Source organism: Mizuhopecten yessoensis, unplaced genomic scaffold, assembly GCF_002113885.1.
Source record: "Mizuhopecten yessoensis strain PY_sf001 unplaced genomic scaffold, ASM211388v2 scaffold8361, whole genome shotgun sequence".
In the NCBI taxonomy this organism is placed as follows: Eukaryota; Metazoa; Mollusca; class Bivalvia; order Pectinida; family Pectinidae; genus Mizuhopecten; species Mizuhopecten yessoensis.
This window is the reverse complement of record NW_018407509.1, coordinates 1,480,934-1,501,777: the sequence shown is the minus strand read 5'-3', so window position 1 is coordinate 1,501,777 and position 20,844 is coordinate 1,480,934. Positions and strand designations below refer to the sequence as shown.

The 20,844-nt window shown below is 35.6% G+C and overlaps 1 protein-coding gene across 17 annotated transcripts in view; it reads right to left on the bottom strand.

Annotated features, from left to right (window-relative positions):
* Window positions 1-1,208: 1,208 nt before the first annotated feature.
* Window positions 1,209-20,844, bottom strand: part of LOC110455709 — a 152,528-nt gene continuing 132,892 nt past the window's right edge. For 15 of the 17 annotated variants that reach the window (XM_021506010.1, XM_021506013.1, XM_021506001.1 and 12 more), the window contains 11 exons: window positions 19,466-19,741; window positions 16,246-16,352; window positions 15,991-16,076; window positions 12,535-12,573; window positions 8,843-8,983; window positions 8,483-8,597; window positions 8,166-8,276; window positions 7,217-7,385; window positions 6,255-6,615; window positions 5,140-5,309; window positions 1,209-4,623 (listed from right to left, as the gene is read on the bottom strand). In XM_021506010.1, the coding sequence (XP_021361685.1) occupies window positions 4,622-4,623; window positions 5,140-5,309; window positions 6,255-6,615; window positions 7,217-7,385; window positions 8,166-8,276; window positions 8,483-8,597; window positions 8,843-8,983; window positions 12,535-12,573; window positions 15,991-16,076; window positions 16,246-16,352; window positions 19,466-19,741 (1,577 nt within the window). In that variant the 3' untranslated portion in view covers window positions 1,209-4,621. Of the gene's footprint in view, window positions 4,624-5,139; window positions 5,310-6,254; window positions 6,616-7,216; window positions 7,386-8,165; window positions 8,277-8,482; window positions 8,598-8,842; window positions 8,984-12,534; window positions 12,574-15,990; window positions 16,077-16,245; window positions 16,353-19,039; window positions 19,076-19,465; window positions 19,742-20,844 lie in introns of all 17 variants that reach the window. The other 2 variants (XM_021506016.1, XM_021506017.1) reach the window with 2 other exon arrangements.

The window sequence follows — 20,844 nt, the reverse complement described above, 5'->3', positions numbered from 1 at the left end:
ATGTATATATACCCAATTTTTTCTACCACAAAATAAACTTGGATATAAATAATTTGACCTTCACCCCTAGAAATATGTAATCACTACAAGAGATCCCAGAGGGATCTTGGCGCCCACCTTTGTACCATCTTCATTAGTTCTTTGTCAGTTCGATCTTTTCTCTTCTTTCCTCTAATCTGTTTGATCGAGTCATGTTAACAGTAAATGCACCTTGAGGTAACTTTTGATCTAAACTTATNNNGAGAAATAGCGATAACAAACTTTCAATATCAAAATCCAAGATGGCTGCCTGTCGGCCATGTTGTTTATCCGATCAGTCTCAAAAGTTGCCCTGCACAGCTAAGGACCAAGGGGAACATACATATAAAATTTGAGAAAGATCCCTTTGATACTTCCAGAGAAATACCGATAACAAACTTTCAATATCAAAATCCAAGATGGCTGCCTGTCGGCCATGTTTTTTATCCGATCAGTCTCAAAAGTTGCCCTGCACAGCTCAGGACCAAGGGGAACCTACATAGAAAATTGGAGAAAGATCCCTTGGATACTTCTCGAGAAATAGCGATAACAAACGTTCACTATCAAAATCCAAGATGGCTACCTGTCGGCCATGTTGTTTCTCCGATCAGTCTCAAAAAAATTGCCCTACACAGCTAAGGACCAAGGAGAACCTACATATAAAATTGGAGAAAGATCCCTTGGATACTTCTCGAGAAATAGAGATAACAAACGTTCACTATCAAAATCCAAGATGGCTGCCTGTCGGCCATGTTGTTTATCCGAACAGTCTCAAAAATTGCCCTGCACAACTCAGGACCAAGGGGAACCTACATAAAAATTTGAGAAAGATCCCTCTGATACTTCCCGAGAAATGGCGATAACAAACTTTCAATATCAAAATCCAAGATGGCTACCTGTCGGCCATGTTGTTTATCCGATCAGTCTCAACAGTTGCCCTGCACAGCTAAGGACCAAGGGGAACCTGCATATGAAATTTGAGAAAGATCCCTCTGGTACTTCTTGAGAAATACCGATAACAAAGAATTGTTTACGGACGGACGACGGACGGACGACGGACCACGGACGCAGGGTGATTTGAATAGCCCACCATCAGATGATGTGGGGCTAAAATGGATGGCCTTACAAGAGCTTCCAATATCGATCAAAACTCTTTTTAAGTAAGACCAGGAAAAAACAACAAAGTCATGTTTGTTATGTAGATGGCTTTAATCTACCCACCGAAGAGACTTATAATTACGAGAGTGAGGCTGTCCAGTCACGCGTTACTTCACTACCATCTGTTGACCTTGAAATATCACAAATAAATAACATGGGTTATATCTACATGTACACGAGGGTCAAGCTTGCAGGAAGAATTTTTTTTCAATAAAAATACAAAACAAATTCTAAGATAATTTCCTTTTTCAACAAATCTGGCTGTTAATTCTGTAAACCAGACTGCATAAATATAAATCTTTTGTTTTACTTCACAAAAATATCACTTTACAACTTTTTTTTATTAGTTCCATGCATATTTTAAAAATGTATTCACACAATGTAGACAAAAGTAGACAATAACTGTATATTGTTAAGAATATCTGTAGCAAACACAGAGAGCATTAATACTAGCTACTAAACTCGTACTAATAGAAACCGCCAATCACACACCTTCAAAATAACGCCCAAAGATGGCCTCAAACTTTATGCTTAAATCTTGACCCCCACAAAACTTTCAAAAATATTCTTTTTTTTGCACTTTTAGGATTGAGCTTTCTTCTTCGTTATGCGTCATGCCCACATCTGTTGTCTGAGTTTCGGCCAAATTGTCCAAAATGTTCAAGGTTGAACCATGCACTTAACCGTACAGAAAATATTCAACAAACATTAAAAACTCGTCAAAACATCGAAACAAGCATAACATATGGTAATGAAAGGGCTTCAGACACAGAAGTGCTCGTTAAAAATTGTGTTTCTAAAATAACGCAAAATAAAGGCTTGCTACTAAAGCATGGGAGAGCTTTGTGTAGTATCAAGATACTTTGCAAGTAAATGGTCCTATCAATGATAAAAACTATGTGCGATTTAAGATTTAAGAGAACAAATATTTCAGCTAGCTGTTCCTTTATGTTTACTACAGGAGAAAATGTTCTACTGAACAAACTTATGAAAATGAAACAGTAAACAAAATGATCAAAATGTAAACACCCAAAGTATCCACGGGAAACTGGCAAGACAACTTCAGCAAAAAAAAAAAAAAAAAAAAAAAAAAGTGCTGTTATTCCTGATTACAGGTTATTTAAAATATTTCGTTTCCATGGTGATGACAGACAGTTAGAAAGAACAGTCCCTCCGATGTCAATGTCTAAACTAGCTTCGTTGTAGAAGGTTGACTGGATTTGTAAGTATGGTATAAAATGCAACATGGCTAGCTAGAGAAGTAAGCCCCAGCTATCAGAAATAGCCACAAATACAAAGTTACCGGTTTACACATGTAATATATAAATATTATATATATAATATAATAAACAATATTCTCCTATCTCTCTTTCTTATTCACTCATTTTCATTTTTCTCACTTATCATTTGACCTTGCTCGATGACAAAGTTATGACCTTGACTTGACCTATGACAAGTATACAAGACTTGGTCAATAAATGCTTCACAACTAAGTAAAAGATTGTTAGATGCTTACAAAAGGACATTCACATTGCATAGTTAGGATAAAAAAAAAATCAAACCGTTTCTTCTCTTTTTAAAAAAACCCTTGAAATTTAGTCATCCTAAGACTTTCTATGGCACTTTTCACATGAACCTTCCAAGTGAATCAAACATTTCAATTACTAGTTTGACTTTCTGTGTATCCATAGAAATTGGCATTACAGAGTTATCTCCCCGTGTCAATTATGTACAAACGAAGATTTTATTCCTTTTTTTTTTCTCGAAGAGAAAATAAGTATTTCAGATCAAAAAAGAACAATTCTGTTTCATAATTCCTGCAATATATATTAATCGTTGAAATTCTAATACAGTTAAAACTCTGCGACGTTAATATATATAAAGTTTAACATACGATACAACACGAATACATAAACACTTAAACAGCAGAGAAAACCCATAACATCAGCAATACATTAGCAGTCTGAATTCAATACACGTTCTGTGGACAACATCCAGGATAGCAACAAAGTATGATAAACGTGTTATCATTATCTTAATGACAGTTATGCAACCAAACTCTAAATACTGATTTTCATGGACTAAGTTAAATCTATCTATTGCATCACATTGGCATCAAACGATTTTTTTGAAAACATTTTCTTCCTAATCAAAAACTCACACCTCATTTATCTTATACAGTGAAACCCGACTCAGAACCACACAACCGCAAAACTGAAATAGCCACAGAAACTAACATTACAAAGATCCTTTATGACCGAATTAACATTTTCTATTCATGATGCGGAAAAAAACCCCATCAGAAAAAGAGCAGAATATATTTAGAAGTTACATTTAAAGAAATCTCCATTTCAGGTAATCTCATACTGGCTGTGTTGATGGATTCATTGAATTATAAACATCATTCAATATAATTGTTCTTCAAATAATCTCTTTCTGGAAAACCAAGGTGAGTTTGATTACTAGATTTTTAGAATTTTTGTCGTGCATTGGGTACGTAAAATAGCTTTGAGCAGAAGAAATAGCGCTCAACGATAGCTTATCTTTAAAATATTTAATTCATGATCAGTATCTATGCTTTTCGAAGTCTAATAATTCCCACTACTACCCTACCAATACACGCTCAAATTTTGGTAAAATATTTGGACATCAAAATAAGATAAGAAAATTTACAGACGTAATTTATCCTTAATCTCTCCGCTTGCAATTTGAAAACCAGTTGTTGATGAAATGTGTAAACTTTAGAAGGAACCGAAGCTTAAAGAAATTGTTGACTTCATTACGTTACTGTCTTCGCTTTGATCTGCAACAAATGTATATGGAGACGTTGAATTTCGAGGTGACACGGCCGATATATATATATTGATGAGCTCAAACAGCAGCATAATGATAAGTCTTGGTGAAATCAGTTACTATGGTAACGAATGTTGTCATTCACACAAAAAGCAACAAAGATAAAATTTGGTTTGATTAAAGGTCACGACCCTGACAAAACAACGAAAGCGCCACGACGTTCCACGAAACGTGTGCCGCAGACACAGATAATACTCCTGTTGAGAATAAATAGATGTAGGTGAACTACAACACAAATGTGTACACATATGTCCACAATACAGGTGTACACATGTTCACAACACACGCGTGTATGCACATTTTCCTGCGTCAGTCTTTGAGACATTCCTTTGTACATCCACGTTACGCGCAGTCAGCATCACTGGTCGTCACTGGTGAATTGTCTGTACAACCACATGGCTGCTCCACTCCGCATTCTCCTTCCAATAGCACTAGCACAACCCCACACGGAACGTGGGTGGCTGTCCTTGATTACCTCCCCTTGGTATGCGTTAGATGCCCGATTGGCTGGGATCAAACTGTTCACCAATTATGTGTCCTTTCACACAACGAAACAAAACCAGTCCCTCATTTATGCAACCATATGTGTTCATCCTGAAAAAAGACAAATTTTTAACTTAAAGTAATTGACTCAAAATCAATATTGGAAACAGTCTGTATGTAATTGGATAAAGCTTCAACTCATTCACCCCTGACATTTCATAATGAACTATTCCAATCTTTGAATTGGAAGAGTTCAAATGTGTCTTTAGGGGTGAATGAGTTAAACAAAAACCAAAAAAACCCCACCCCAGCCATCTTTAAATATTTGAAGTATTAAGAAATAAAACCCCAAAGTTAAACTACATGGGAACATGAGCAAGTTATCACAGAGAAGTTCTATGAAACAACAGATTAAACCATTAAACAGATAAAAATGTTCCATATTCAAGTTAAAGTTGAATTTAAAGTTACTTTCAAATATGATAGAGTTCCTCTACACTGGACTTAATAATTTAATAATTGTTTAATATAAATTTTAAGAAATTATAGATATATTATAATATAAATATTTGAAGCGTAAACTCCCGAAGCTGTATATACAGACAGAATCCCTTTCCTGGCCCTTACATTGTACTCTCTGCACATAATTTCCGGGGAAGGTACCAAACATGCCTGTCCGGATTGACGTTCCGACAAACCAGCCGTCATCACACTTCTCCATCACATATACCTGGTCGCCTTCCCATAATTCCAGTTCATCGTCATTCTGGGGCTTGTAAGCATACAGCGCTTTGTAACTGTCAACAAAAGCAATACATCGATATACATATATCTCAATTGTTTGTGTGGGGTTATTCTAAAATATGAAACAGGAGTAATTAGTTACAGGTGTTCAAATGACAATTCTCCCAACATGCACAGAAACTGTCTCCTCTTTTACCCGCTAACCAGGTCAACCCTACACTGCTAAACTGGTCTTGCTCTGTCTTTGATTTGGTAGGGTTTAACTGTGATTTTAGGGGTAAATGAGTTACAGATTTCTGTCCCCTTCCCCTTCAGAATGACAGAAAGCACAATAACATGATGTCAAAAAAATGAAAGAACTAGACGAAAAGGTGACATTAAAATCTGACATCATGATCAAGGTTTCAAATCAGGAAAGAAAATAGAAATCAAACGCTGATTTCCATGTTTCCATGGAACCATTACTGACAGGATGGGAGAAAAAGAGTGAGGCTATGCTCCATGTTTATAGGTTTCTCAAAACAGGAGACCAAAGACGTTGGTTCAATGTAGCTTTAATTTGTTTAAAAAGGATTTTGTGCATATGAATTAAGTCCTTGTCAGATGACAACCTTCATTCATTAAGTATAAGTATTAAGTAGCTCACAATAAGCATGCTCACAATAAATCTACTTCAAACTCATAATGTAACCGCCTTATATTTAGCAAAATATTTATTGTAGTATTTACTTGCACAAACAGAGGTGGCGATTTCAAATATCTCCTGAATATTTCTTCTGACAAAATAAAACAAGAAACACAAAACGTTAGATATTCCTTTTGAAAATTCAAATGCTTAAGAAAGTGTTATTTGAATTGTGAAACATCTGGTACTGTTGTAAAAGAATGATGTCAAAAACTGGTATTTGTGGAAATTTGTGAATATAAAAACAATACTAGCAGATTAATAAATATTTCGGTATATTACTTCCTCGGGTCTACGATTGAAAGATACTTACCTACTGATGGCAAGGTCATCATCTGTGACCTTGGGCCGGTAGTCAAGGTTGTTGTCAATGGCGCTGGAGGATTTTGATGGTGAAAAAGAGGCTGAGAGTCCCACATTTTGGAAGGACTCATGGTGACCATTAGTTTGTGCCCCCGGGACCGTGTTGAGCCCCGTGGGCAGGCTGTTAAATTGAGAGGGGTTCATCCCTCCGTCAAGCTTCGGTGAGGAGTGACTGAGACTATGAGAGAACGGCTTGGGTGAGTAGGGGTAGTGTGACATGGAGGAGGACTTTGGGGAGAACGCCCCAGGAGAAGGCTGAGGAGGGGGCGTCGGCACATCTATACTCGTGGGGGACAGCAGCTCTGGCGTTCCTGAAGGAGAATTTATCAAATTACATGCAAAAGTTGTTCACGAAAATCTATCTGTCATAAAACCTGTAATGTTATTGATGTTATTAATAAACTTTGAAAATTCTCACAAACACCAATTCCATATTCCCTCAAATTTTGTCCACACTTCCCAACAACCCTCACTTCTTGAGAAGAGTTCTCAAAAAGGGAAGTAAATGTTGGTTAAGTCAATGCATGAGTACTTTCCCTTGCATATAAGATCAACAATTGAGATTCACATCCATGTCCACAGTTCAAGAAAGTATAAAATAATCAGTTATCTAAAAATATCACAAAATACACGTATCGAATATTCTGGATAAAGCAGGAAATACGAACATTTGAATAGTTTTGACAAGTTGGATATGAAACTTAAATACTGACCCAATGTCAATATTTCTTGTTATAATTATTTTATTTACCACATTTTTATCCACTTGTAAACGAAATTCATGGAACAATAGCTTTTCAGGAATTTTTAAGCCTACATTCATAAATTAGTTTAAAATAGTTCTTGTGAACCAAAACAAATTTGCGAAATACAACCAAAACAGAAACAAACAAAAAAGTATGTACTACATACCCCTACCGGTCATAGGGGTGGCGATGACTGAGGGAGCGGGGGTGACCAGAGGGGTAGATGGTTCCTGCTTCACCTCCACATACTGTACTGGGAAGATGCCCTGTTTCTGGCCCATTCGCCCCTCAAACCAGTTGTCGTCAACGCGCCGCAAGAGAGTGATGTGGTCTCCCTGTACAATTAATAATAATAATAGTTTGAGGTTCTTATATACCGCTTTATCACAACCTAGTCCGTAGTTCGTCTCAAAGCGGTTCACAAATTTTTATCCGTGGTTATAGGGACTTTGCAACCAGCCAATATCTTTCTCAACTCCCTGGGGAGCATACAGCCGGTGCTGTCATTTCGGCACTCACAGCTAGCATTCAACAATCCTAGCACTGCCCAACCAAGTACTAATTTACAGCTGAGTAGACTGGAACAAGCAGAGTAAAGTATCTTGCTCAAAGATACAACACAGTGCCATGCCATGACTTGAACCCGCAACCCTTCGGTCACGAGCCCGGCGTCCTACCACAAGACTACCGTGCCTCCTAATTAAATGATATAACTTGATGGTCGTAACAGACAAACGGATTTGATTGGTTGCAAGTGTTATCAACTATGATCCTGGTATGGGCTGATTGCAGATTATGTTAACTCATTCACCCCTGAAATTTCATACTGAACTATACCAACCATTGACTTGGAAGAGTTTAAATGTGTCTTCAGGGGTGAATACCTTCTGCATACCACGTCGCCCAAAGTTATCATTGCAGTATATCAAATATGTTTAGTGAAATATCAAGATGTCAGTTTAAATATTTCATAGGAAGTAATGAATCATAAATTCAAAGACAAAGTATTTTTTCTCAAAAATCAATTTTAGAAACTTCTCGGATTATCAATTACGTTTTTTTAATTTCTTTATTTCTGTGATAAAACTTAATTTCAGTGCAGTGGCAACCCCTACCTTCCGGATGTTGAGTTCCACATTAGTTTGTCCGCTGAAGTTAAACTTGGCAACGCCATGTCCTTCTGCCTGCTGGGCAGCGGCATTGGCATCCTCTATAGAGGTCACGACCTGTGAAAGAGGCAAGGGTTAAAGGTCAAAACCTGTGAGATAAATGGTATAGAGGTCATGATATATGGAATAGAGAGGACGGTTCAGAGGTCACAAACTGTGAAAAAGGCATGGGTTAAAGGTCATGACCTGCTTGATAGAATCCTTTGGCTTGCTTGTCAGATTTTGAAACAGGGTTGATGCATGGTGATAGTAAGAAAATATACCTCAACATAATTGATGGGGAATATGCCCCTCCTTCCATGGCGTTCTCCCTCAAACCAGTGTTTGTCGATCTGCCGAATCAGGTATACTACGTCACCCTTCCTAAAGCCAAGCTCTCTACAAAAAATTGAAAAAATTTATGTAAAATTATTACTCCTCTATAGTCGCAAATACATAACCAACATTCTGCTTATACTCAAAATTTTAAATTTTGTCTCTATCTTTTTGGTAATATTTAGTAAAACTGTATGTGCATCTCAACTGTAGACTTCAGTCTGTTGATCTGAAGCTATAACCGTACCGCTTCGAAGAAAGCGAGATGAACCCCAAATTGGCTTTGACGACTGATGTATGTTATATACCTTGGATTTTGAGACGAGAAGTTGTAGAGCGCCTTCGCCTTGCCCTGGATTTGGAATCCCCTGCGTCGTTCGTCGGGTGCCCCGTAGTCCCCCACGCCATCCTCAAACCGGTCTGCTGGGATGGGCGACTTCTGACTAGGTCTGTAAGTCAAACGGAATCATTACACTCTAACTATACACTAATTACACCAGAATTACTTACACTGGTTCATGAAAGCCTGTGACCATCTAATGGTATAAAATCAGTGAAATACTATTAGAGTTGAGGATGGTTTTAACTTTATGAGTTATTTTCTCGTCAACAAAAGGTCACCAGATTCTTTTAATCACAGCTATGACAAAATAAGGACCTTAACTCATGAATATTAATCATCACCCTGCCTCATGAATATTAATTCATCACCGATAATATCTCATGAATAGTAATCTCATGATTATTAATTCATCTCCATATCTTAGAATGCTAATTCTAAGACAATTAAACAATTACTTTATCATTATAGATCCCATATGATTAAGATGTTTACTTCATAATCACAGAAAAAATATGCACGATAATGAAGTGATTATCAGTTAAGATAGAAATAATATTTTGTATGTTCAAGGACAACAATAAATTGAAAAAATCATAAAAAATAAATAAACATATTGTTGAAAAATTATATTGTTTTCTTGTAGCTATCTAGAGGAATTCCTCACAGAAAATGATATGTTATGTAACTCAATCAGGTTAAACAATAATCTGGCAGTATGATCAAATTACTGATAACCATGCTTACATAGAAATGTATGATATATATTAATAAATATGATAATCAGATTTATGTAAACACAAGTCTGTACTAAAACAACTCACACTCAATACAGTATTCTATATTGCTTTGAGCACAAGCTTGAATTTATTTTTCATTTTAATTCATCTTCATTTCATGACATGCTGACAACATACATACATACAGGTTTTGATTTGCATACAGCATACATGCCTCTACCTAGCTACATTCATACACATTACTGCAAACTTTCAGCATACAATATTTCCATACATCATACACATTGCAGCATATATTCAGCATACATGGTTTTATCTGCATACATCATACACATTACAGCAAACTTTCAGCATACATGGCTTTATCTGCATACATCATACACATTACTGCAAACTTTCAGCATACATGTCTCTATATGCATACATGCAGCATGAAAAACATGATTATATGACTTTGGTTGAATGGTCTTTGAAGCTGATAATCGCTGGAATGGATGTGGTTATCAAATTAACAGACTGACTCTTGACATTTAAGGATCCCTGTCCCACTGTACTCTCGTTTTTTTGTTTATACAACCTCCTCCTCCTCCTCCTAACGTTCGTTAATTTTGTTATGGAAGAATGACAGTACATGTAAAACATTTCTGAGGTCCAGGGTTCAAATCCTGGTCTAGCCCCTCCCCNGAAAACTGTTATTGATTATATATATATTTAATTTTTTACTTTTATAATTTTTTTCATAAAAATCCTGCAAGGTATGGTTTCTCTTTAAAGAAACATTTTATCAAAATTTATAATGGTCTCAGGCTGTAAAAACAGATTCCAATGTGAAGGTACACATTTTTGCAGTGGTACTGATCGGGATCCTTAAGTCAAACAGTTGAGATATCGTAGTATAATGTTGATATTGTTTAAGTCTCGTTGCTTCCCTGGTTGTGTTGCCAAAAAACCCCAAAAATACACCCACATGTATGACTCTTACAAACATCTTTTAACCAATTAACAATCTATGAGTAATTATATATACGTATGTACATATACACATTTCATACAGACGGTAGATATATATGTACGCAAATTACTGCAATCAAAACATACATGCGCTTTACTTAAATTTGATCAACTGTTATATAATTCCTGTCTATCGGGTTAGCAGGGGTTCAAATATGTATATGCACATACATGTACTTATTTCTGATTTATAGAAGAAAACAATCAACAAATCAAAATGAAATAGAAATATTAAATAACTCTGTAACAAAACCATGCCACATTATTCACCTAAAAAGATTTTCCAATTGAAAAGGCTTCGGCAAATAGTAATAAATCATTGTATTGTCATAAAAAAATGGTTTGAAATTTGTTATCACTGAGCTCTGAATTAACACTATGATCAGATGAGAGGTATTATCAGCCAAAAATACAATTCACATCCAAGGGGGAGATTTAATTCTGCCTTTTCAAAATTAAAACCTAAAACAATTTATGTATATACTCCCTAGTGACAAAATAACGACATATTTCGTGTTGTTCTTTCAGATGAAATCGGTTTAGCAAATCCACTGGTTTAAAATACTAAAAATGTAAGGGTCCAAAATCCTGAGTTTCCATCCTAAATAGGGAAAATTGGCAAGTATGAATTCACACAATGAATCCAAATTTAACTTTGATAGGTAAACAGTTTCTTAAATTCCATCTTCCGAAAGTATAGGTAAAACAAATTTATTGACACCATCGTTTGTTGACATTGCAGAAATACTTAAAAAATACCATATTAGTTTTCATAAATTATTACAGCAAGTTTTTTTTATGTCAGAGCAACTTATTGTATTAAGTCACAGGTCAAACTTGACCAAAATAAAAACAGGATGAAGAGAGGAAAAATTCCCTTTGTAAATAATTACTCAACATTGTCACAAATTATTATAAAACTGTTAGAAATGTGCAATAACGGGAAACAATGAACAAAAACAAAACGGTGATGTTACATGCCTACACCATGCTCAGAAAAATGATTTAATTATAACTACACTTAACAGTTAGCCATTTGTTAACTTCTCAAAAAGAACTTTCTGTCATTGAACTGAGAGGTTGACAAATGTCATTGTCAGATCACTGACATTTTGCATATCTACACCTGTGTTGAGTGTCAACACTGCTATGAAGCGTTATCAGTGAATATAGGCAGATTTGGTTTCCATACTAGTGATTTTTCTGTAAAAGAATGTTTCTAAGTAGAGTATGTCAGTATTGTTTCCTTGGTAACAGTCCATTTCCTAGGTTACCTGGCCTCCTTAGTTACCCTGCCAATATAAATGTTTGTTTCTAAATCACTGGACATAATTGCTTCCAAAGTTACCCTGCCAATGTTGGTTTCTAAATTACTAGCCATAACTGCTTCCAATATTGGTTTCCTAAGTTACCAAGTAAATGGTGGTTTCCTAAGTTACCAAGTCAATGTTGGTTTCCTTAGTTACCAAGTCAACATTGGTTTCCTTAGTTACCAAGTCAAAATTGGTTTCCTTAGTTACCAGGTGAACATTGGTTTCCTAAGTTACCGAACCAATATTGGTTTCCTTAGTTACCAAGCAAATATAGGTTTCCTAAGTTACCAAACTAATGTTGGTTTCTTAAGTTACCAAACCAATATTGGTTTCCTTAGCTACTCAACTAATTTTGGTTTCCTTAGTTACCCTGCCATCTTTGTTTCTCAGTTTCTCAGCCAATGTTCCTTTCCTTAATTATCAAGCAAACGTTGGATTTTCCTATTTATCCTGCCAATGTTGGCTTCCTTAGTTACATGGGTGGTGTTGACTATTTAAAGTAACCAGTAGTCTTGGTACCCAGCAGTGACTTGGCCTGTTAGGTGACATGGCCATGTTAGGGTGTTAGTTTGGGGTTAGTGACAGTCCATACTTACTCTCCGTCTCTTTCCGCTGGACTTAAACTACTGCTGGAGCTGTATCGGACAAACGCAGGTGTCATCAACAAGTACGGGGGTAAGTTTTAGGGGGGAAATTTAGGGGGTAAGTGGGGCAGCTCCATCAGTGGACGGATGCAACTAAATGAATTATCCATACATCAATTCTATGTAGTGTATGTAATCTCAATGTGTTAGGTCATTGATATACATTTTGTGTCAATCTAAATATGGGATTATCTAAACGTGATCACGTTCTTAAAATCAACAGTTACTGGGGATTTCTAATTTCGTTACACTTCAAATTATATAGTTATATATACCTCTAATAAAAATGTCAGTAGTACTTATGTCACAATATTTACAGACAAGTATGAGAGTATATTAGACATTGTGTAAGACTGAAAATACATCTTTTTTAATCACACGAGTACAACATTAAAATCGATAAGTTTGAGAACGACAATGTCATGAACAGTCATGGTTACTTGTGCAATAAACAATTTCATGTCATTGTGCCGACACCCGCTTTCAAAGTACTACACTACAATCTCAAACGTGACACACGCACCATTTCAATACATCTATTTCTTGGTTCATCATTCTGCTATTTTGTTTCCAGTGTTTGTTTTGAAAACAAAAACCTACCTCATTTATATAATATAAATATTTCTGCTAATAAAATTGATCAAATTTTGCTCCTGAGACTTTCAATTACAGTAATAGGTTTTGACTACAAGTCGTGTCTAATTCCTAGGGGAGAGGTGGCGTTGAGTGGGGGTAGGGGGGCATGGGAACAGTGCAGGGTGGAAAGGAAGGAGAAATGATGACAAGAAGCTTATTTTGTCTTTTTGTATTTGGGTATTTGGGGGGGTTTAACAATCCCTTATTATTTTCTCGGGGNTTCATCATTCAGGGGGTCGGGGTGGGGTTGGGGGGATTAGGTGAGGGTATGATTGCCCCTGGCTTATATATGGCCTTCACTGGAGAGGACTCGTCCCCAGTAAAAAAATTAATCCCTTTTTCTTTATCTTGCTTATAATTTTTTCTAAACAGGAGGAACTTAATTTCCTATAGGCAAATGTAATTCTGTGTAATAAATATCCATCTCAATAGATTATATGTTGAAGTACACTAAACAATTTTAAAAATTACAAAGAAATCTACAAATGTTTCACACCGCAAGTCAAATACAATCTATTGTTTGCAAGAATACACATATAATATGAAATAATAGTATCCTAAAATATTCAAAAAGAACATGGAACACACACATCTGACATAACAAACATCAAAATTAACACAAACAAATAACAAATAAGACAAATAAAATAATTTTTCTGGCTTATTGGGGGGAGAAATCAAAAATAAATTGTATCATGCATGCAACAAATTTGTCTAACATACAGTTTATTTTGTATCATCCTAATCATATTATGGTTTATATCATCCTAATCGTATCATGGTTTATATCATCCTAATCATATTATGGTTTATATCATCCTAATCATATCATGGTTTATATCATCCTAATCATATTATGGTTTATATCATCCTAATCATATCATGGTTTATATCATCCTAATCATATTATGGTTTATATCATCCTAATCATATCATGGTTTATATCATCCTAATCATATTATGGTTTATATCATCCTAATCATATCATGGTTTATATCATCCTAATCATATTATGGTTTATATCATCCTAATCATATCATGGTTTATATCATCCTAATCATATTATGGTTTATATCATCCTAATCATATCATGGTTTATATCATCCTAATCATATTATGGAATGGAAAAAAAAGGCCTAAATTTTTGTGATCATTTTATATCGTTAAACTAAAAATTTGACACATGTCAGATTTTTTACTTTTGTGCTCTATAGGGATAAATGAATGTTTGTACACAACACTAGGCAAGATTTCTTTTAAAAAAAAAATTGAGAGAGAAAATTTGGCAGACTAAGTTTTATCGCTGTTTGCATATAAAAAAAATATGACAGATGCTTCTGTTGCCTAGATTTTACACAAGATTTAAAAAACACCAAAAAACTGTCAATCATTCGTCCTCTACCTACATCCTACCTCTAGCCGTTTTTTATCTCCTGAGCTAAAGGCTCATTATTATCTCATGACCCGTGGTCTGCTACCAGTACATCACGGAACGAGAAACTTGAATCGGTGACAAAGTGAACCAGAGAAAAAGTGCATTTATGGAAATGTCAGTACGCCAGCTTATAACAACATTGTGCGACAACTTCATCCGGTAACCGATCCATTACTCCGGGAGATTCTTCGGCAAGCGTCAGATATCCTACAGAACCTGATCACTAGATGACGCTGTGCATCACTTCCGTCCGGCGAACGTAATTAAGATCCTCCCTAATGTTTCCTATCCCGCATGTTTTTATAGCCAATTAGGTTTATGTGGGCTAGGACATGAAATGTCAGGTGTCGTAACGACTTTTTTGGCTCTTTAAAATGTGTGTCTTTGCATCCCCGTGTGTACAGCATCTAGCATCAGGTTGAGGTACTGATTGAGTTTTATTAGCCGATTTTTTGAGTACCATCAGTCAATTTATTGATCTATTGCAAGGGTTTTTAAAGTTCTAACAGGCTTTGTAACACTGATCATAGTGAAAAAGAGACATTCACCAATATCTTGCCGAGATTCTTTATAATGTCAAAACCTGTTCAATTCAAACGTCACTATGACTATGATTTTTTAATCTTAATACAGAGAGTTTCAGATTGAACAAAAATTTGTTTTCACAGAATTTAAAACTATTCACTGGAATGGTTCAATACCATTAATCTACATATGTTTCTTGATTTCTCATTTAGTTCTTTTTATAATAGGATAGCACATGTGAAAGAAAAATTGTTTTTTATTGAGGAAAATATGATAATAATAACCTTTAAAACTTTATTTGTTTTACAACAATTATGAAACAAGTTTTTACAGCTTATACTAATCACTCTTGTTGGCCCGAATGTTAGTGCATGGGGGATCTGACTGTGGGAGGAAACCGGAGTACCTGGAGAAAACCCAAGTGGTCGGGCAGGTGGCCCCATACCTTTTCACATCCGATCGAGGAATCAAACCCCGGCCGCCTTGGTGAAAGGCAAGTGCGCTATCCACTGTGCCACCCGACCTCCCAATTACTTAATTAATAATTACCTTTAACATTGTATTTCACAAAGAAAGCATTTTTTTTGGTAAGAAACAAAGGATAGACAAAGACTTGCAAAACTATCTAAGTATTTTGCTTTAAAAGTCTTTTGAAAATATGAAAGTTGGGGAAATATGATTTAGACAATTGTGACAGCTGACACCAAGTCACATCAACGTTTTGAAGCTATATGGTATAATACATTTGAGACAAAGACATTAATACAGACAGACACTTACTCACACAAACGTTTTGAAGCTATGGTACTTACAGGTAAAAATCTGAGTGTTTACGAGCCTCGAGGTTAGCTTCTTCCTGCTTTATTTTTCGCTTTCTTTCCTCTTCATAAATTTGTTCCTGAAGAGAAAAATATTTGATCAATTAATATTTTCAACGAATTCTGTGAACAGTTTAAACTTTCAATTCATTATCAAGCCTTTAGAATATCCTAAACAAAACTACAAAACTTTTGTCCTCCAACTATGAGAGTGGACGGTACAGGGGAGATAATCAAGAAAGTCTTTACCAGTCGTTTTTTCCTGTATTGTTCCTCTTCTTCGCGTCTTTTTCTTGTTTTCTCCGTGAACGGAGGTGGGGGACTCCGTTTCGCATCAGTGGTCTGGTGCTTAAACGCTGCAATTACGAAGGGAAACAACTCTATTAAAATTCGATCTTTTTAGAATGAAGAAGGGTGAATAGTTTTGTAAGAACCTCTTTCTTGGGAAACTGTTGTAAAGATTGATCTAGATCCAGTCAACAAAGCTTAATTTTCTTTGTACGCCACTTTATATTAATATCATCTGAATTGACAATACATCCCCTGCTCTTCATCACATTCTCTACAACATCACAACAGTATGATTGAGTAAATGATCTTAACATTTCATTCTTAGTTCAAGATTGATCGCCTCACTCCATAAATGTATTCATACTTTTCATGAAGCCTTTTTGTTTCTCTTATGATTTTTTTTCTTTTTCTCCCCAAACATTCCACAACATACATGTATTTTTCAACTCAATAATCTTGTACAACAACACATTTAATCATAGCATGCTAATGATAATGGATGAAAAATTACACCAAATTAGTTAGAAATAAAATAACTTACATTAAGACAAAATTAAATCAAATGTTTAAATATCAAAATGACACTAGATTGACAAAAAATCAATATTTTTTACTGGAAACTAAAAGTTGATGGAAAACATAATAATATTTTTACCAGGAATTAATAGTAAATTAATTAAATTCAGTTTCAATGAATCAAGATGAGAAATCTAACTATAAAGGTTCAAGCTTCAAGAACGTTACAGGCTTAGGAAGGAAAATACAAGCACACCGAGAATCAATAAAAGGTCAAGGTCAAACGGAAGCGGTGTTACAGATCAGGCAAAACACAGGCAGAACATGCGGAAAAGACAAGGATTCACTGGCTCGCCTTGCCTAACAGAGGGAAGAGAACCAAAAGACAAGGATCCACTGGCTCGCCTTGCCTAACAGAGGGAAGAGAACCAAAAGACAAGGATCCAAACATTCTTCCACACTAGCAGAAAAAAGAAAAGGATCAAGTGGATCTCCTTGAGTTACAGTGGGAACACTTAAAATTGTCAGAAGGGTCATAATATATTATAGCATTTAATTACGGATCTCCGCTTCACAAGGAATCTGAACACTAAAATTTTGCTTTATATACAATTTCACTGAAATTATAGATATAGGAACAGGTTGTGAAATAGCTATGATATTCATCAAAATATGGAAAGGAAATATTAAGGACAGTTGATGTCTGCTTCAATAAATCCATATCTAGCATACTTAAAGCCTAAATGTATATACTATAGATACATGATTTAGCAAGATTAACTCATTCACCCCTGAAGACACATTTAAACTCTTCCAATTCAAAGGGTGGAATATTTCATTATGAAACTTCAGGGGTAAATGAGTTAAAACATTCACCAGTTTTTATTCTATTTAAAAAAATCATCTACAAATATTTCATTTTGCGAGAGCAACATTTACTTTTATCTATATATGTCGCTCCCTTAAAATTACGAAATCTTCACACTAACACATTTTCTTTTCTTTTTTTAACCCTGGGTGTATCATCTTTTACATCAAATTCTATAAAAACTACTACTGTAATATAACCGATACTTTAGTGAATACACAAACTATTTTTTTCCTAATTACAAATTTCAAGCAATTTGTTTCCCATTAGCATGGAAATTGTCCTAAACAGTTTAGGGAAGAATGTAACAGAAAGTCGGTAAATTATTCATACCAGAGCTGCGCTTACTCTAACTAAATCCCAAGTGCTGTTTATGGCAAGACACGCGGACGAGAAAAAAAAACAACATCTAAAATATTTATTGAAATGTTCTTTAAGGATGATTTGCTTCAAAAGGGCCAGATTAGTGGCTAATTAAATATACATCAACAAGTCTGATGCAGATTCTTAAAAATTACTTTTAATTTTTTAACTTTTAAATCGTTATATACTCCAATGGATTTTAACTCTTCTCCCTCTCATGATAATCTGCCTACCAGAACACGTGTATTCTTGATGAAATCAAATTAGATCGGACTTGGGATACACAGAAATGTTATCATGTTTAATGACTAATTCCATTAATTCTTTTCGTAATTTCACAAACATTTCAGGAATTAATATAATAGCAGAAATCTGTTATGGGTATTAAGCGGGAATCAACAATGAACCGGAAGCTTCAGATCCGACTATGTCTACACATGCTAGGACGATTAGACCGTTACTTTTGATAAAAGGCAATCTTTGTTTCTTTCCTTTTATAATTCATAGCAATAAAACATTTTCTTGATCTAGGAGCTATCAGGCATGCCTCATGAAAACTCTGTTTTCTACTTGAAGCATAAATGAAACACTAAAATTGAACATATATTTATATGCTCTTCGCTATAAACATTCTCATTTTTATATTGAAATTGGACCTGAACTAAATGAATTATAAGGTCTTTCACATGCTTATTTATGTTCTCTGTTCACTATCATAATCAAACATTTTTGGGACCTTTCTGAATCTTTTGCATGCTTTTTTTTTTTACCTGCTCTTTCATATTTTAATCAAGCATTTCAATGATTTTCAAAAAATGAACATACGCATGCAGCTCTTTACATGCGTGAAGTCCTTCAAGAGTAAATGAAGTCCAAACAACATGCTTCATTTGAGTTGAATGTTCTTAGTTATTGGAGTTATATGTTAAAAGAGTTAAAATTGACCCTAACAGAGTGACCGGCCCTGGTCAACTTGACCATGCATATCAAGAGACACATACTCACCAGAGTCATCAACAAAACTCAATTCATCATCAAAGACTGTTTAGAAAGGTTTGAGATTATAATTTTGTTTAAATTAAAAATTAAAAAAATTCAAGCATTGTTATCATCATCTTCCGAGCATCAACAGCGATCAATGCTTCCCGGTTTTAGCTAAATTAAAATACACACAAGAGTAACAAAATATTATTGCAAACACCAAAATTGAAGCTTATGATAATTAAAAATGATTTCTATGTTGTGAGCTAGCTTTTACTGTGGTATACCTATGTTGTAAGGGGTGCCACTACCACCCCTGTGTAAATAGCGTGAGTAAATGGTTTATGATTTTGATATTAGTGCAGCCAGCGCCCTATATTTAGTACTTTGTGCCACCACATCAATCTAGATATAAATACACACGGTGACTGAGCAGACGGGCTAGAGTACCTCCGTTAGGGAGACCGAGTGGCGGGGGGCTGGTTACCCCGAGCTGCTCTGCAGCTGAAAGGTTGCTGCGAATCTTTTTGTTGCCCGGCAAGAACCGTTTTATAGGGTGTTTTCTGGCCGGAGGTATGGGGGACGGAGTGCCGTTTCTAAGAGAACTAGAACCTCGAGAAGGCTCCCATTTGATTGGCTGATAATGGTGCTTTGTGAATGGCTGATGCCCTGGAGACATTCGTGGAAGAGGCGGCACTTTTGGAGGCTCACACCGATCCTTTACTTCTATTCATGCAAAAAGGGAAAAAAGAACCTCATGCATCAAATAAAAAATAAAGAAATTAACGGAAATCACACTGAGAAGAAAATCTGCATAAACAACGGGGGTAAGAAGTAAATACAAAGCAACAAGTTACAAAAACACAGGAAAACGGGTATGTTAATTAAAACAATGCAGGAATGAGGACGACTTAAAAAATGAATAATTTTATTTATTGAATTTTAATGTATTGTGTCAAGTGGAAAGGTATCGAAGAGACACTGCCCTGAGATTTGCATGCAAGACTTGTAACTCAAACGGCCCTCACAAGCCTCTATTTTCCAAGACAAAAATGCCCAACCACATACTGCTAATAAACCTGATTCCCCGACAACCATCCCATAATAATAGTGCTACATGGCCATACTGGGTTGTCATGGTGATTACAGAGGATTGGATGCTGTGCAGGAAGCAGAGACAGAGAGTGACAGCCGAGGCATGAAAACATCACTTTATCTTCCGCCCTTCAACTCACATCACAGCTTTGTGAGGAAAGCTTGTGTTGTGTTTTGAGGGCAGAACATTAGGGCACTTTCCATACAATCCAGCATTTAGCTTTCATTGAATAAAAAAAAAGTTTGAAACTAATACATCAATCATGCTAGTTAATAAACAGCATTCTTTAATAGGAGTATTCCAATACATTCAACCAAACGGAAAACTCTTTGACTTACTTATATAAAAAAAGCTGAATTTTACAAATGCTTACAGTAATCTTAATGAACAGTGATGAAGTACTTCAAGCTGAAGACAACAAATTCAGCTATTTCTAGACAGTTTGATTTGTCAATGAAAAGTTGCTTTTGTCTATAAATAGATTTTGAGGGCTGTTCCAACTGGTGCAGCCCTTCCATGGAAAGCACCCCGTGTTTTCGATGCCCGGGGGGAAAACAAGCTTTTAGTTGTCTCCATTGTGACACAACACAGTGAAACAGAAAAACAGGGTGAGGACGGAAAGTGTTACCATGGCGACTACAAAATCAAGGATGAGACTGACAGTGTCACCATAGCAACTACCTATACAGTGTTGAGGATGAGGAAGTGTTAGTACTAGTAACCTGTAGCTGAT